The 13510-nt window shown below is 52.4% G+C and overlaps 3 protein-coding genes across 3 annotated transcripts; 2 read left to right on the top strand and 1 right to left on the bottom strand.

The window, feature by feature from the left end:
- Positions 1-317: 317 nt before the first annotated feature.
- On the bottom strand, positions 318-3034 carry TGME49_232260 (hypothetical protein). Its single transcript, XM_002368055.1, has 3 exons — positions 1525-3034; positions 1076-1118; positions 318-729 (listed from the first exon to the last, which is right to left on the bottom strand). Exons 1-3 carry the CDS (start codon positions 2326-2328, stop codon positions 656-658), a joined length of 921 nt encoding a protein of 306 aa, XP_002368096.1. The 5' UTR covers positions 2329-3034; the 3' UTR covers positions 318-655.
- Positions 3035-5965: 2931 nt separating this feature from the next.
- On the top strand, positions 5966-8834 carry TGME49_232270 (histidine acid phosphatase superfamily protein). Its single transcript, XM_002368056.2, has one exon. The coding sequence runs from the start codon at positions 6014-6016 to the stop codon at positions 8639-8641; it is 2628 nt and encodes an 875-aa protein (XP_002368097.2). The 5' UTR covers positions 5966-6013; the 3' UTR covers positions 8642-8834.
- Positions 8835-10228: 1394 nt separating this feature from the next.
- On the top strand, positions 10229-12180 carry TGME49_232280 (hypothetical protein; the record flags this gene model as incomplete). Its single annotated transcript, XM_018780322.1, has 5 exons — positions 10229-10261; positions 10379-10645; positions 11112-11279; positions 11525-11855; positions 12152-12180. The coding sequence occupies 5 exons, from the start codon at positions 10229-10231 to the stop codon at positions 12178-12180; spliced, it is 828 nt and encodes a 275-aa protein (XP_018636820.1).
- Between the last annotated feature and the right edge of the window lie 1330 nt (positions 12181-13510).

The raw sequence follows: 13510 nt of genomic DNA on the forward strand, positions 1-13510 counted from the left end.
CACCACTAGCAGCGGGCTCTCGTGTTCGACCAGAACGCACTCGGGGCGTCGCCCTAGTTTCTTTCTGTGAAAGCAGTGAGCGGAAACAAATGCGTTAGATTGGAAATCCCGGTTGAAAATGCGGGATTTGGGGTTGGTCGATGGCTTGTCGCTAGTCTCCATCAGTTCTATTTGAGACGGGGGGACCTGAACGGTCATGCCAGCCTCCACGCCACAGAGAATCCTTTCACGAGAAACTTTCACGGTATCCTTCAGCGAAGCGCTACGACTGCTCAAAACGCTATTTTGAGGATTATGTCACGCTGGTGCATACCGCATCCTCACAACTGCTAATTGGTGAACGGGTTCGGAGCGTAACACATTCCGTCGCTGATATAGTGAAAATTAGACTGGATAAATCCCTTCTGCACTCTTAGAGGATTTGGAAACGAAGAGACCTCTGGACTGCTTGGTTACTGGTCTCTCCATATTCCTTCCCATCCAAAAGAGTGCCTAGAGCAACACCCGGTGCATTGAATTCGGGCGGCTTCAGTACAGAAATCGTCTTCCCTGAAGTATACCAATCAAGTCAATGTCACCCGGTCTGGTCACCTCCGACTCGTCCCTCATTTGCCTCCAGAGAAACAGGAACAGGGGCGACGAAAGCTGCGTCTTCCTAATCTGAGCCAGGAGGAAGAATGGACGTGCCTCCGGGGACAGGGCCGGCGCCTCCCAGGCCAAGAGTGGTGCCTGACGAGGAAAGACAGCAAAAGAATGTAAATCCGGAAGCTTGGATATTTGAGCATGGAGAACAACGTATTCCAGACTGGTTCTAGGAGAGGAAAGAGTAGAAAATGATCACAAATGAGGAAGCAGGTGCGATACGGTGTACAGACGCATCAGTCTAGACGAACAATGCATATTTTCCAGACATACATGTTTCTTTTCTCTGCCTTGTGTTTGCATGACGATGTCAGTGGAACCGATACACCGTCTGGATCTGCACGTGCTACCGTCGTGTAAAAAACTCTTTGAGTCCCGGAAATGTGAGGCGTCCCTGTTTGGTGCAGGTGCGGTGACGGGAAAGAGGACTTACGTTGTTGTTGGACCCACGTGAAGGAAAGGAAAATGAGGAAAATCTGCATACAAACGGCGTGGAAAAGAAATGCCACAACTGAACGTGGTCGGAACGGCAGGACGCCGCGTACAAGCACAGGAAAGGGTCTACACCTCGCGCAATGCAAATGCTCAACCGTAGCTAGTCTCTCTTCCCCGCTCCTGTGCAAGTTCCTTCCGTGAGAGGAGTGAAATTCCAACCGGATGAACTGTATGTACTCTCCTTCCATCAGCTGCTTCGAAGGTCGTTCGGTTTCTCCGACAAAAAACGGCAAAGACTACCGCTGCTACAGGCACTCATCAGATCAGAGTCACCATTTAACTACAGAGAGCAAAAATACTCCTGTCACAACAGCGACGCTCAGCACCCTGAAGTCGAATGGACCGGAATGAGGCTGCTTCTGCCGTGACGGCAGAAACGAAACTCACCTTGACAAGAAGATTGAATGTGGAAAGACCCAGAGCCCAGTTGTGCATGCCGTATGTCCAGCGAACCCGAAGGTTTTCGCTTTCTGGGAAGCAGAGTTCCGCATCGCCTTTTTCGCAGCTCCACGTTGAGTACGCAATGAACAGCCACGTGATCTCTACTATGGAGGCGATGCAGAGCAAGACAGCGTACTGTCGGGCGCCGCGAAGAAGCCTCTTAACGCCAGTAACGCTCTTCGTCTCGCCATCGACGCACCACAGGTGGTAGCCCACTAAGTAGAGAACGAAGTTGAAGTCGGTCCTTCCGAGGCAGGCGAACAGGGACGAAACGAGAAGCACCATGATGCAGGTGACGATGCCCCCGCGGAGTGTACGTACACCTGGTAAGTCTTCAGACGAGGCGTCAGCGAGGCGACTGCCGAGCCAGCCTGCGCGGAACGAATGTGGGAGCGCAGGCAGCAGAGTCGGAGGCTGGGCTTGACGAACTGTCGAAATCGGTGCCGAAGACATAAAAAAGCTGCCTCCGGGCATGGCACTCTGGGCCGGGTACGAGAAACTGCCGGTCGTCGAAGGCGCGAGACCAGTGGACGGCAAACCCTGAGCCATGACGTACACCGTGCCCGGCGCAGCTGAGGCGGGACACGCGACATAGCTCGAAGGCATTGGGGCGCCGGCGGAAGGCATCACCACAGACGGACCCGTTGGCGGACCGTTGCTAACAAGAACAGCTGGACGCGTAGGTTCGTTCGCCGCCGAAGAGACGGGAGCATAATGCGCCGCATACGGATCGGAGAGTTGCGTCGCCATGGTCAACAGAGGGAGAGAGACGACCTTCGGGGAGTCGACGGCTGTGTCTAGAGGAAAGAATAAGCCTAACGTGAACGCACTGTCGGCTCAATCGGAAAACATACTTTCGTGCTGCACCGGAAGCTATGCGCCTGCGAAACGCGACCGCAAGAAAAAGGCTTAGCGGAGGCTTGGGAGCAAGACAGATGACAGTGCCTTGAAGTACGAGGAAAGAGAAGTGACTGCTGTGCAGAGGAAGCAGCTTTCGAGAGAGGACTGAATACAGAGTTACCGGGGACGAACGACACTCAGAGTATTTTTGGGAGGGCGGCTGGGCCCCTACAGCCCTTCCAAGAGGTGCGGCTGAAAACCATGTGCGGAGACAAAACCGCCCTGAAGAAGTTGCGATTTTGCTGTAAGGCAGAAGGGATGAGTCACGGTCGACCAACGGCCTGGAAAGGAACAGAAGAAAGTGGAAACGGCCGTCGGCGGAGAGTGGTTGTAAAAAGAGAGCGCGAAAAAGCAGGGGTAACGGATCCAGTTTGCTTCAGTCACTGAGTCGAGTCTAACGAAGAATCAGTGAGAAAAGCAGAGGTGGGAAAGGACGCAGTCAGTGTCTTCCGACCGCCACTCGCGCGCACGGCTTGAGGGGTTGAGTTTCCCGGAGAAAGCGCTTGGAACGGCTGATCTACCTCGAGATATCGGTGGTTTTTTCCAAATTCCGTCCAGGAGGCAGAAGCGGCAACCCAGTTGGGGAAAATCTGTGCAAATACAAGGGAGAATTTCGGGCTTCGAACCGAGGAAGCACATTGGGATACGCGCCACCTCGCCAGAACAGCTACCGTAGCAGGTGGGAGGCAGAGCGGGTCGCCACCGAGCTGTGCAAGTCACTGCAAGACAAGCGTGAGAGCACCACAAAAAATCAAGTCCTGTGCTTTCTGGTCACGCATTCCCAGCATTCTTCCGCAGCAGAAATCTACAGCGGTGGGTGGAACCTCGTATAAGTGTAAGTTGGCTGCATAATAACCAAGGGAGGAGATGAGGTCGCAACACATGTTGTTCCCGGTGCGGCAAGACATGCCGTGGCGGACACAGCCTGGCGGCTCTGCTCTTTTCACCACTGGAGGAGCTGGAAACAGACGATCCGGGCTCTGAGTTGCCTTTTTTTATCGGTGGCCTCGACAAACTTTGCGAAGTCCGAGAACGCTGCCGAAGGGACCTTCTGTGCAGTTCCGCATGGAAGCGACACCATTTCGTGTCTTGCGGGAGTCTACCAAGCAGTTTACCCTTGCAACTGAACAGGTGGGGGTCACCAGCTGCAATGGCGCGAAGGTCACCTTTCTCCCTGAGTGAAAGAGAGAGCTGGTTCTTCAGTGTTGAATTTACAAAGCGGGGGACAGCTACACTGACTCAGGTGACGGCTCTGAGCGCCTTCAAGTTGGAGGTTTTTTGCTCCGACATCTGCAGTTGTTGGTGCCTCCGCTTCCGATGAAACCACCTCGTGTCGCTGCAACCCTTCTCCGCTATGTGTTACTAAATGCTGAGCATCATAGCAGAAAACCATTGCTGCTTAGCTCAGTGAACCTCATGTCAAGAGCGATAGCCTGACGCTGACGTCCTTCGGCAAGAAGTCCGGCGGTGATCTGTAGAGACTCTTCCAGGTGCTTACCTTACGGTTTATTGCCTGGCACCGCGCCGGTAGTAGTCTGTGGACTTCTGCGTACCCTGCCGTGGTACACGAATAGTCAGTCTTTTTCTCAAACCTTTGATACCCCTTATGGGGTGTTCAGCGCCAATCAAGAACAGTGCATTAGTATCATCCACCCTGGGGGTGTCCCCGACTCAAGGCCCTTACGGTCTGTTGTGAAGGACCTCGGGTTCGTGCCGTTGTTAGCAGGGTTGCTGGAACCATTTAAATGTAAGCAGAAAATATGTGGGACTATGGCGGTTGAATTCGGACAGCCCAAAGGAAGTTAACTATCAAATGTATTCAGTGTATCCTTGAAACCTGATGCAGCTTAGTCTTCTATGTTGCTATCTTAGTCAACTAAGCTTCAAGGGGAAAGAACTTGTCGAGAGCAGTCGTCGTGGTAAAAGCTGGTCCGACTTTTTGCATGGTACTTGCCTGGCGCATTTTTTACGTACTTTGCCAGAAGAAAAGGCTTATGTGGTAGAATCATTGTGATGGCACCTGCTGTGTGCATCTGACCCCTCAGCTTTTACCAGAAGACACGAACGGGGAACGGGGTCCCTGAGTTCGTTATCCTGGGTGTATGTGTGAGACTCCGGGTTGCCTCGATCTCTTCGACTAGAGTCCCGTCGGCTGAGTTTGGTCAGGTGCAGCATCGGGGGCTACGCGAACGGCACCTAGACACGATGGAGGAGGTAACTGTTCCTCGTTTCGGCCCTTACAATTTCATCGGTATAGAAGAGAAGTTCCTTTTCACGCTCTCTGGCATTTGCCCTTCCGGGTGACACGTCGACAATTTGTGGGTCGTCGATTTCTCTCATCCGTAGGGAATGTCTTTCATTTTTTGAGGACATGTTACCGAGGGGCTAAATGTTCCGAGAGATAGTCTGTCCTGTTTATCCAAACACAAAGTTTGCCAATTGCAGCACCACTGGAGGCGGTCACCGCCTTTCCCGAGGGAAATCGTGAGATATGTATACTTTCTTAACGCGTGCGACTGATTGTACACGGGTTTGCTTCTTGCCTCCAAATAGCACTAAAGAAGCAGTCTCTGTGGCGAAACCCTGTCCAGGCATCTTGTTAAAACAGATGGCAGGGACAGGGCCCCCTCCAGAGATGGCTAGTCTCGATCGAGCACATACTTTCGTGCTCGTCGGAGACTATATAACGGAGACCGATCACAGAAGCAAAACGGCGTGTGTTTTGTTCATTTCCAGCTAGGTACCGCTGAAACGCCCCGTGTTTTTACCGTAACAGGACTTGCCGACCCCAATACAGCTAATATCAACAGTCGTAATTAGTCGGGCCTGCGAAAATTATGGTCCCAGCACCGACTGGCAAAATGCGCACAATGTGCATGCAGCAAGAGGCAAAGCTAGGTTCTCGCGTCGAGAAGTTAGTATTCTCTCGATGCCCAGCGTCCACACTTTGTTACGCACATTTCACTGGAACGAGAGACAGTGGCACCAAAACATACGGTGCATCGCGCACTGACGAGCACGTGCGGTTTCTACAGGGATGTAAAAAGCTGCCGCGACAATGTAAGGAGGAGTTGGAGATCTCTTCGAGCATTGCATTTCACTGCTGATCAAGGCGGGACCACGGGGTTTCGAGCACCCGGTTCCCCCTGTCTCGGAAGATGCCACTCTATGGGCCGCAAACCCTTCTTACGATCCTGGCTTTATTTCCTGCTCCTGTTTGTGTCTCTCATCCAAGAGAGGTACAGTATCAAGCCTCATTAAAGTATGAACAGGCGAAGCAATCGATCACATAGATTGAGGGCGTGGTATTCCATAGGCAAGAACAACTTTTTTCTCTTGAGGCGACAAACGCACCCGAGACGCGCTAGCGCCCCCTCGTCCGCGTAAAGGCGTGTTTACATGCGCGTAGCACTGCGCGGGTACAGGCAGTTGGGGGCACCAGTTTCCACAGGGGTTCTTTCACCAGCGTCGCTGAATATGGTTCTGTATTGAGACTTATTTGCCTGCAAGATGCTAAGTTTCACCCGAAAGAAATATGGAGGGGGTGAACGTGGGCGGTGAGACACGGTCCCATCAGCGGCCGGCGTGTAGAGGAGCATTGAGGCTAAGTAAGCTTCTCTACTGCATCTCCGTGGTTTCTCAAACGGCGCAAGCTGTCAGAAGCGTACAAGATGGCTCTTCTACCACAACCCCATCGTCTTCGATTCCGCTTCTGGGAGAGCGTGGCCGGCAGTTGCCTGTTCCTCTCACCCCGTTAACCGCGACTATCTCTCAAGTCGGCACAAATGGCGGAGGCATCGCGGTGCAGGCTCAAACGAACGGTGGTTCTCAGAGGAGGGACAAAGAGGGTAATTCCACAGAAAGTCACCGAAGAAACGGCGACTCGCCTTCTGAGTTTAGTTTTTGCGAAGTGCAGCACTCCCGTCTCAGCACTGGGGGGTCAGCTACGTTCCCAACATCTGTAGAATCAGCGTCAGGATCTCCTGCCACGTCTGCTGATTTGCCTACAGAATTTGTCTTTGTCCTTCACAGACATGGGGCCCGTTCATCATCTTCATATGCTTCGTCCACGCCCCGATACGGAGGCACACAACCTGGGCAGCTTCTGCCCTTAGGTGCGACGCAGCTCCGCGACTCTGGCTTGGAGCTCAGGCGGCGTCTTCTGTCAACGTTTATCAAAACCCGCAGTGACTCACTTTCTCGCGAAACCACACATCGGCTGACGCGGACAGAGCCAACTTCGTTTTCCTCAGATGCAAGAAATTACAGTATACAACAGAAAAAACCTGGCGCGTCACCCCGTGTAGTCAATGGGCACCTCGACAGTAACGGGTTAACACCCAAGGAGCCGAGGGGATTAACCGGAGAGAACAAACTGCCTGGCATGCCGGCGAACGTGGCAACGGGTCTTTCGAGTAAAAGTGTGCCGCTGGATTCCGATGACATGCTTTGGTGTCTTGCTGAGGCCGATAAGGTGACAGACTGTGGCCCGCACACATACGGACTGTCCGCCCTCCTTCAGCTGCTGCCCCCGCCCAGCGTGTTAGTCAGAGCCACGGCGTACCCTCGGACAAAGTGGAGCGCTTTGGCATTTCTAGAAGGCCTCTACGGCCTTCCTCGTGGGTGTTTCGTCTCTCCAGATGATCTTGCCCGCACCGAAGGGAAGAAAAGTGGGGAACCTTGGTGTGTGACACGAACTGTATGCGCCGACGTAGTGGGTACCCGTCTGACCCAGCCGACCAGCACTGGTTTCACCGGCCTTTCAGCGAACAACGTTGCTGCTGATGAGTTTGCCGGTGAAGCACAACGGTGTGTTGAGTTTACGGTGCCCTGCGTCATGGCCGCACCGGCTGCTTCTGACGGACTCCTCAAGGGGATGATATCCTCAGATGCCCCTCCTGAAGTATGGAAACTGTACGGGGATATCAAGGCGAAACCGGCATGGATACATAAGGTAGGGGAACTAGACAAGGTTCTGCGGATAGCCGCCGAAGTATTTGGAGACAAAGCTGTAGGCGAAATGGGATGGATTGTTGGAGAAATGCTTGTTTCCGAAGAAGCAGCTGGCGAACAAGTGCCGCTAAAGAAGTTAAGCGACTGGTTTGCGAGCCGCAAAGAAGGGGGACATCTGGAGGAAACGGGGCTAGCACAAAGTGTGGGTGGCTCACAGTCTGCGGAGGGAGGAAATTCAAAGCCTTCCGAGACGCACACTAGCCGCATCGGGCAGAGACTTTCAGCGCACGTGGCTGGTGCTGGCGACGCCGGTGACTACATCAAGACCTATCGCGACGCCATTGGAGGCATTCGAGAGGCATTTAGGGCGGGTTTTGATCTAGTGTATGCTGACAAGAAACTGAGTAGATACATTGCGCAAGGGTGTGTGCGTTTGCTTAATGCCTTTCTTCGGGCCAAAGCGTATGGCCGCCCGACAGACATCGAAGAGCTCCGTCGGGCAGCTGCTGAAGTTGGTGGCTTCGAGGGGTTCCTGCGTCCGGAACCGGCAGTGGGAACCGACGAGAAGAACGCCGGGAGCGGTGGGGAGTTTCATTTCAGCTCTCGTAGCGAAGGCGATGACCGGTTTTTACAACAGGTCCAGAACTTAATGGTGATGCTTCTGAGTCTGCACGACCACAGTATCATTGGTTTTTTAGCCAGTCTTGGGGTTTACGACCATTCGATCATTCCTCCTGGCGCGCGAGTCGTCGTGGAACTCGTACGCATGGGCAGTCCAATGCAGGCAACCCCAGGCGCGACCCACGACGCCGAAAATGCGTTACAGCGCGAGGCACCGTTTGCAGGCGAAAGGGGCCCAGGCACTATCCCGAAAAAAGTACCTGACGCTGTACGCCATGAGAAGAGTAAGCGAGAGCAGCAACCATCCACGCGCATCACTGATGTGGCGGCAGCCACCACAACCCGCGTGGCAAGCGCTAAGTCAAGTCATGACCTGCCCTCCTCTGACGGACTGTCTACACAGGGACGCCCAGACTGGTCACCGTCGGGATTTTTCGTGCGAGTTTTATATGGCGAGCCAGAACGCCCAATGCGCGAGGTAGCGTTGCCCTTTTGTGCAGAAGAGTTCACTTTTGGCGGCAGAGTGTTTAGAAGCCTTTGTCCACTTGATATATGGTTAAGGCGGACGTATGAAGCACTGGACCGCTGACTCCAACAGTTCTAAGCATTCAGCTCCATCTCGTTTGTTGGGTACTCGCCGTGGGGCCGTGCGACACAGTATATATCGGTTCTCTTCTCGTAGTGTGGTGAAGTGCAATTCTTCTCGAGAAAGCTAACCCGACACAAACCTCATTCGACTGTCGCATCTTCCGTGTGCGCAGCGTGGTGAATCTCACCAGGTCGTGGAGCTTCGCCGGTCGAAGCTGTCATCGTTAGCGTAGCTTTTTTGGTGTTCGGCTTCGCCGGTTTAAGCAACATTTGTACCGCTCCTCTACGTGCTGCCACTTCTTACGCCCTATTCCGTTGCGTCGCCTTGTCAGGCGGATCACCCGTGTACGTATAACTATGTCCACACACTACCACGTCCTTGCGTGTTCGTAAAGCACATGAGAAAGGGGAGGCGTAGCTACAAGCGAGCACCTGTGTTGGTAGGTGGGGAAGCACCAACTGGTCAGGGAACAGCAGGTCCCAGCCAGCGGCAGCGGTCTTGTCTGAAAATGGGTGTTGATAGCACGACTGAGTGTATACACTGTAGCGGGATATTTGGCAACTGTACCACATGGCTGAAAATTGCCCTCAAGTTTCGCCTGGCACTGGACAACAGCTGTGTTTCCCTACGACGGCGCTGTACTTGGCTGTCTCTTTCAGACTATGCTACTGAAACTTGTGGATCAATTTTCTGTGTCGAACTGCCAAACCAAGGCGCAGCTCAAGATTGGGTGCTGACTTAACGTGCACTTTCATGCGAAGTGCGGGCAGATGAGCCCAGTAGGTTTTTTCGATGCCAGTGCCAGTGTGATTACCACCCACCGGACGATCGCACGCAGGACAGCAGTGGAACAAGCCACGGCGCCCAAACGCGTCCGCAGATGTAATTTTGTGTCATCCAGGCTACCAGAAGAGACGAAAAAAGATATCGAATGTACGTTTCAAGTGAAGGAGTAGGCTTCCAGAAACTAGCCATTCTGTATAACGAAGGTGTTGACGGTGGCCGTCACAAGACAAAGCGGCGCCTACTTCGCGGAGACTCTATCTACCCCGGGAAGTCATTGTTTTGACTTGACGTTGCTTCCTGTCACACCATTCGTGCTGAATGATATCCCCGGGACTGTGACAGTTGGTGCTGTTACTTCTATTTGATCCATTGTGTTGAGCTGCGTTGTATCATCATCGGGCTCGACAATGCAAAGCGCACTTCCCCAGCTTGCTTTGGCGTAGGGGACACGTGTGCGCCCTGCTGAGCGCCTAGCTATTTTCATCGTGCTTGGGGTGTCCCAGGCATGCGCGCGCTGCTGTAACACAGAGCGACTCAGTCTACACGGCGTCGCGAAGAATCGGAATCGACGTTCAAATGAACAGACTAAAACACAAGCCGGATGTTTGCAAAGTCAAATTTCGCTACTGTTTTGAGTAAGGGCGCTACATGTTGCTTTCTTGTGTCCTGTGCTAGCTCCCACTTTTAGGCTTGTAGTGTCACTTTTTGGGTCGATACCGGCCAAACCGCTCTCGATTTCTCTCTGTGCCTCACTGCTGCTCCCCCTCGTGCGTTTTCGCGGAACAGACGCAACTGATCAAAATGGGGGCGGTGTGCGGTAAATCAAAGAAGCAGGCAGCCACCAAGGATTCCCATGCAGCAAATGCCGATTCACAAACGCCTATGCAAAAGCTGCAGACTGCCCGGGCAGCTGTTGCAGCCGCAGCCGCCAATGGGGCGGAAACGGGCAAGGCGCCCCACCTGAAACTGGCAGGTCAAATGAGTTTGGCAGCACGAAGTGCTGCAACAATAGAAGAGTTCAAACCCGGAGACGGCGACGGTGCCTACTTGTTGGAATCTCAGGAGGATCACGTTTCTCTGGTGTCTCAATATGCACACAAAAAACCTACCGAACAAGGAACCGTGCTTCTCCAGGTGAAGGCCCCTCCCTACAAGCCCATCCCTGAAAGCCGCTTTAAACTGCAATCAGGAAAGAGAATCCTCCGGCAGAATATTGAGGTAAGCGTCAATTGTGGTTCTGATGTGAGCATGGGGCGTACACCAAGAGGGAGCGGTCTGTGCTGACGAAACGGCTTGCAAGCTATAAACGTCTGTTGTCCAGATGGAAACAGGGGCGAATGTGAAAACTTGAACGAACGATATAGAAGATTAATGTGTAGTTATTTTACGCGTTTTCGAGACCGCCAACTCCGAGTGATACATGACGGGCGACAGGTGATCTTAATGGCGCCTCCTGGGTCCTCATGAATTCCACGATGTCGCTGTCCGTCCGGTTATAACGTGTCCACGTCACGGCCCTGTGATTTCGCTACCCGTATGGAAGGATGACAACGAGACTTTCATGCGGTTCGGTATCAATCTTCTGTTGAGAAAAAAGGTGCTCCGGGATGTCAAGTGGTGTGTCAGCTTCCCTAGCTTAAGAAGTCAAATATCGTGCTGCACTGCCTTGCCTTTTTAACTGCAGACTATGAAAGATACTCCCGAAGCAAAGGCAAAGTACTGTGAGGCTGTGATGGATTTTGTCCGTCTCGCGGCTACGTACAACGGCTTTTTGTGGGCATCTTCCCACCTGGGCGAAATCAAGCAGCCCTTCACCATTCTCTACTTGGAACCCGAACAGAGGACTTTTGCGGTGAGTATCTATGAGCACAGATTCTCAATATATACTGATCCGACGCTTCAAAGTATGGTGTCACCATGAGAAAATTGGTGCACACAACTGGTGGATTAGATGGCTCCTTGTGTGTCCCGCCCACTACGTCTTGCTCTGGTCGTCTGCCGGGGGTGTTGGCTCCGTCCGCGTGCCATAGTTGTTTCACATAACCGTGGTACAGCTTTTCGAATTTTTCTCCTGCTGGGTGAGTGCTGCTCTTTCAGGAACCAGAACAACCCGACATAGAAGTCAAAGACACTGTTGCAATCGGGAAAGATGCGCTGGAGAAGCAGGAAGAGAAGGCCGCAGAAACCGTTGCTGAAAAGGAAGGAGAGCAGAGTGCGCCCAAAAACGAATCGCCTGAATCTGGACACGATGCTACTGCGCAAAGAAAAATCCTCGTCCGGTATTTAGGTCCTGAGTCCAGTGTTCCTCACAGATTGTTGGCGACTTGTGGCATCCTCCCTCTGCCACTGGATAAAGCGAAGGAACTGATCCAGGAGGGCAAGCGAGTGGACAATGTCGACGAGATCAAAACCATCATCACGGAAGCAGGTAGTTAAACCAGAGATGCTACGCATGACCAGTCGAAAGTGGGCAATATGTTTTCGTATTTTGTTCGCAGTGCGAACTTACTGGTTTTATACTGGATCTGCTGAAGTGAAGTAGCTACGGTTGATAAATCGAACTTGCACGCTGAACATGGCATTAAGTATTTCAGTTAAGCGTGAAACTCTGGCGTATTGTGCTCCATATTTGTGCCGAGTGGCAGTGCTGAACATGACTCCATCTGTAAAGTGACGTAGGTCTGATGGTGATTTATGTCAGGTGTGCTATGGTGACACTCGCAGGTGGCTTCTTTGGAACTCCGGTGGCGTGAAAACAGTAGCTCTGTTACCAGAGAGCTGCTGGCTCATATTTCGTAGTGCTGGAGGAAAACCTCTGTTTGCGAGGTTTTGCTCGATACGTACGTTGATTCGGAGTCAGATAACAACATGAAGAGATGAGGGATTATCCTGTCGTCTTGAACTCAAGGCATCTGGAACGCTTTGTGCAAGGAGATTTGTGCGCGGTCAACGTTTAGCCAAGGGGAATGCCAGTTTCGAAGGTGGTCGAAGAGGGCGGTGTACAGGACAACAAAGTTGGAACCTGGCGCCTATCGATTCGAATACAGCGTTCCAAAAATTGCTGACGGGCCCTTGGATTTGGTCGTTTTCAGATGATTGCAGGGTACACTAGCTAATAGAAAATTTGCTACATGTTGCCGTTTGTGCCTCGAGGGTATGTCACAGAAGTGCTGCGCGTCTACTGTTTTGTTTCATGTATTTAAGACCGTGTTCATCCAGGTGCTGCCAATTGGAAGATTTAACATTTTTTGCCGTGGTTCGTTTGAGAGTCTTCAGGTGGCACGATATTCCGTGGGTGGAGCTCTCGAGGCACGAGAAACTTCCGTATCTGACACCGAATTTGTTTAGTTTCTGGTGGATTGGCTTTTTGGGGTGGGGAACTCCGGTCGCGTTCACCGGGATTTCATGCAGTGGAAACTGAATCAGCAGCGGTTGGGCTCATCTTTGAACTTGCGCGAGTTGTGTAACGTTCGAATACCGAAGAAACCTCCGTGCGTACTGATGATCTTCGGAGAGCCTGATAACTGTCTTGGGCCAACAGCACTGTACTGTTACGTATTCTGAGTCTCATGTCAAGGACTTCCCTGGTTTTGAAGACTTGTGCTAAAATTTTCTTTCTTCCCCAGACGTAACGGCACGCACGTCTTCTTCTCGGCCCGCTGTGCTGGTAGCCACTATGAGAGTCGCCTCAACTGTCATTAAGACGTTCATCTCATAAACTCTTGTCCCGAAGGATCGAATATCGCTCCATAGCGCATACTCTAGGCCACCTCAGGGAAGCACAGTAGCAATGACGAAAATGAACGGATTTCAAGTCCCTCACCGCACAATAGTCCATAAATTCGAGCTGTACGTACTGCCGGAATATGGTGAGCCACAAGGTAGTCAATTCATTGCTGAGTTTTTGGCTGTGGCAACACTAGGGGGTCACATGTCCAGACATCTTTGGCCTAATGGTGTTGCAATAAGGAAGGCAGTGGTATGGATTCATTCCAGGAGAACAGTTGGACCAGAAATCGGTTTTTTTCGCTCAGCAGACTTCTATTTGGTGCTTGAGTTAACGATGCAACTCCGCGTTGCAGG

This window comes from Toxoplasma gondii, chromosome VIII, assembly GCF_000006565.2.
Source record: "Toxoplasma gondii ME49 chromosome VIII, whole genome shotgun sequence".
NCBI lineage: Eukaryota > Apicomplexa > Conoidasida > Eucoccidiorida > Sarcocystidae > Toxoplasma > Toxoplasma gondii.

Coding starts and splice junctions, on each gene's coding strand:
- TGME49_232260 (XM_002368055.1), bottom strand. CDS start 2,328: ATGGCGACGCAACTCTCCGATCCGTATGCGGCGCATTATGCTCCCGTC. Junction 1,119..1,524: donor CATTCAATCTTCTTGTCAAG/GTGAGTTTCGTT, acceptor GTTTGTATGCAG/ATTTTCCTCATTTTCCTTTC. Junction 730..1,075: donor CACGTGGGTCCAACAACAAC/GTAAGTCCTCTT, acceptor TTTCCTCGTCAG/GCACCACTCTTGGCCTGGGA.
- TGME49_232270 (XM_002368056.2), top strand. CDS start 6,014: ATGGAGGGGGTGAACGTGGGCGGTGAGACACGGTCCCATCAGCGGCCG.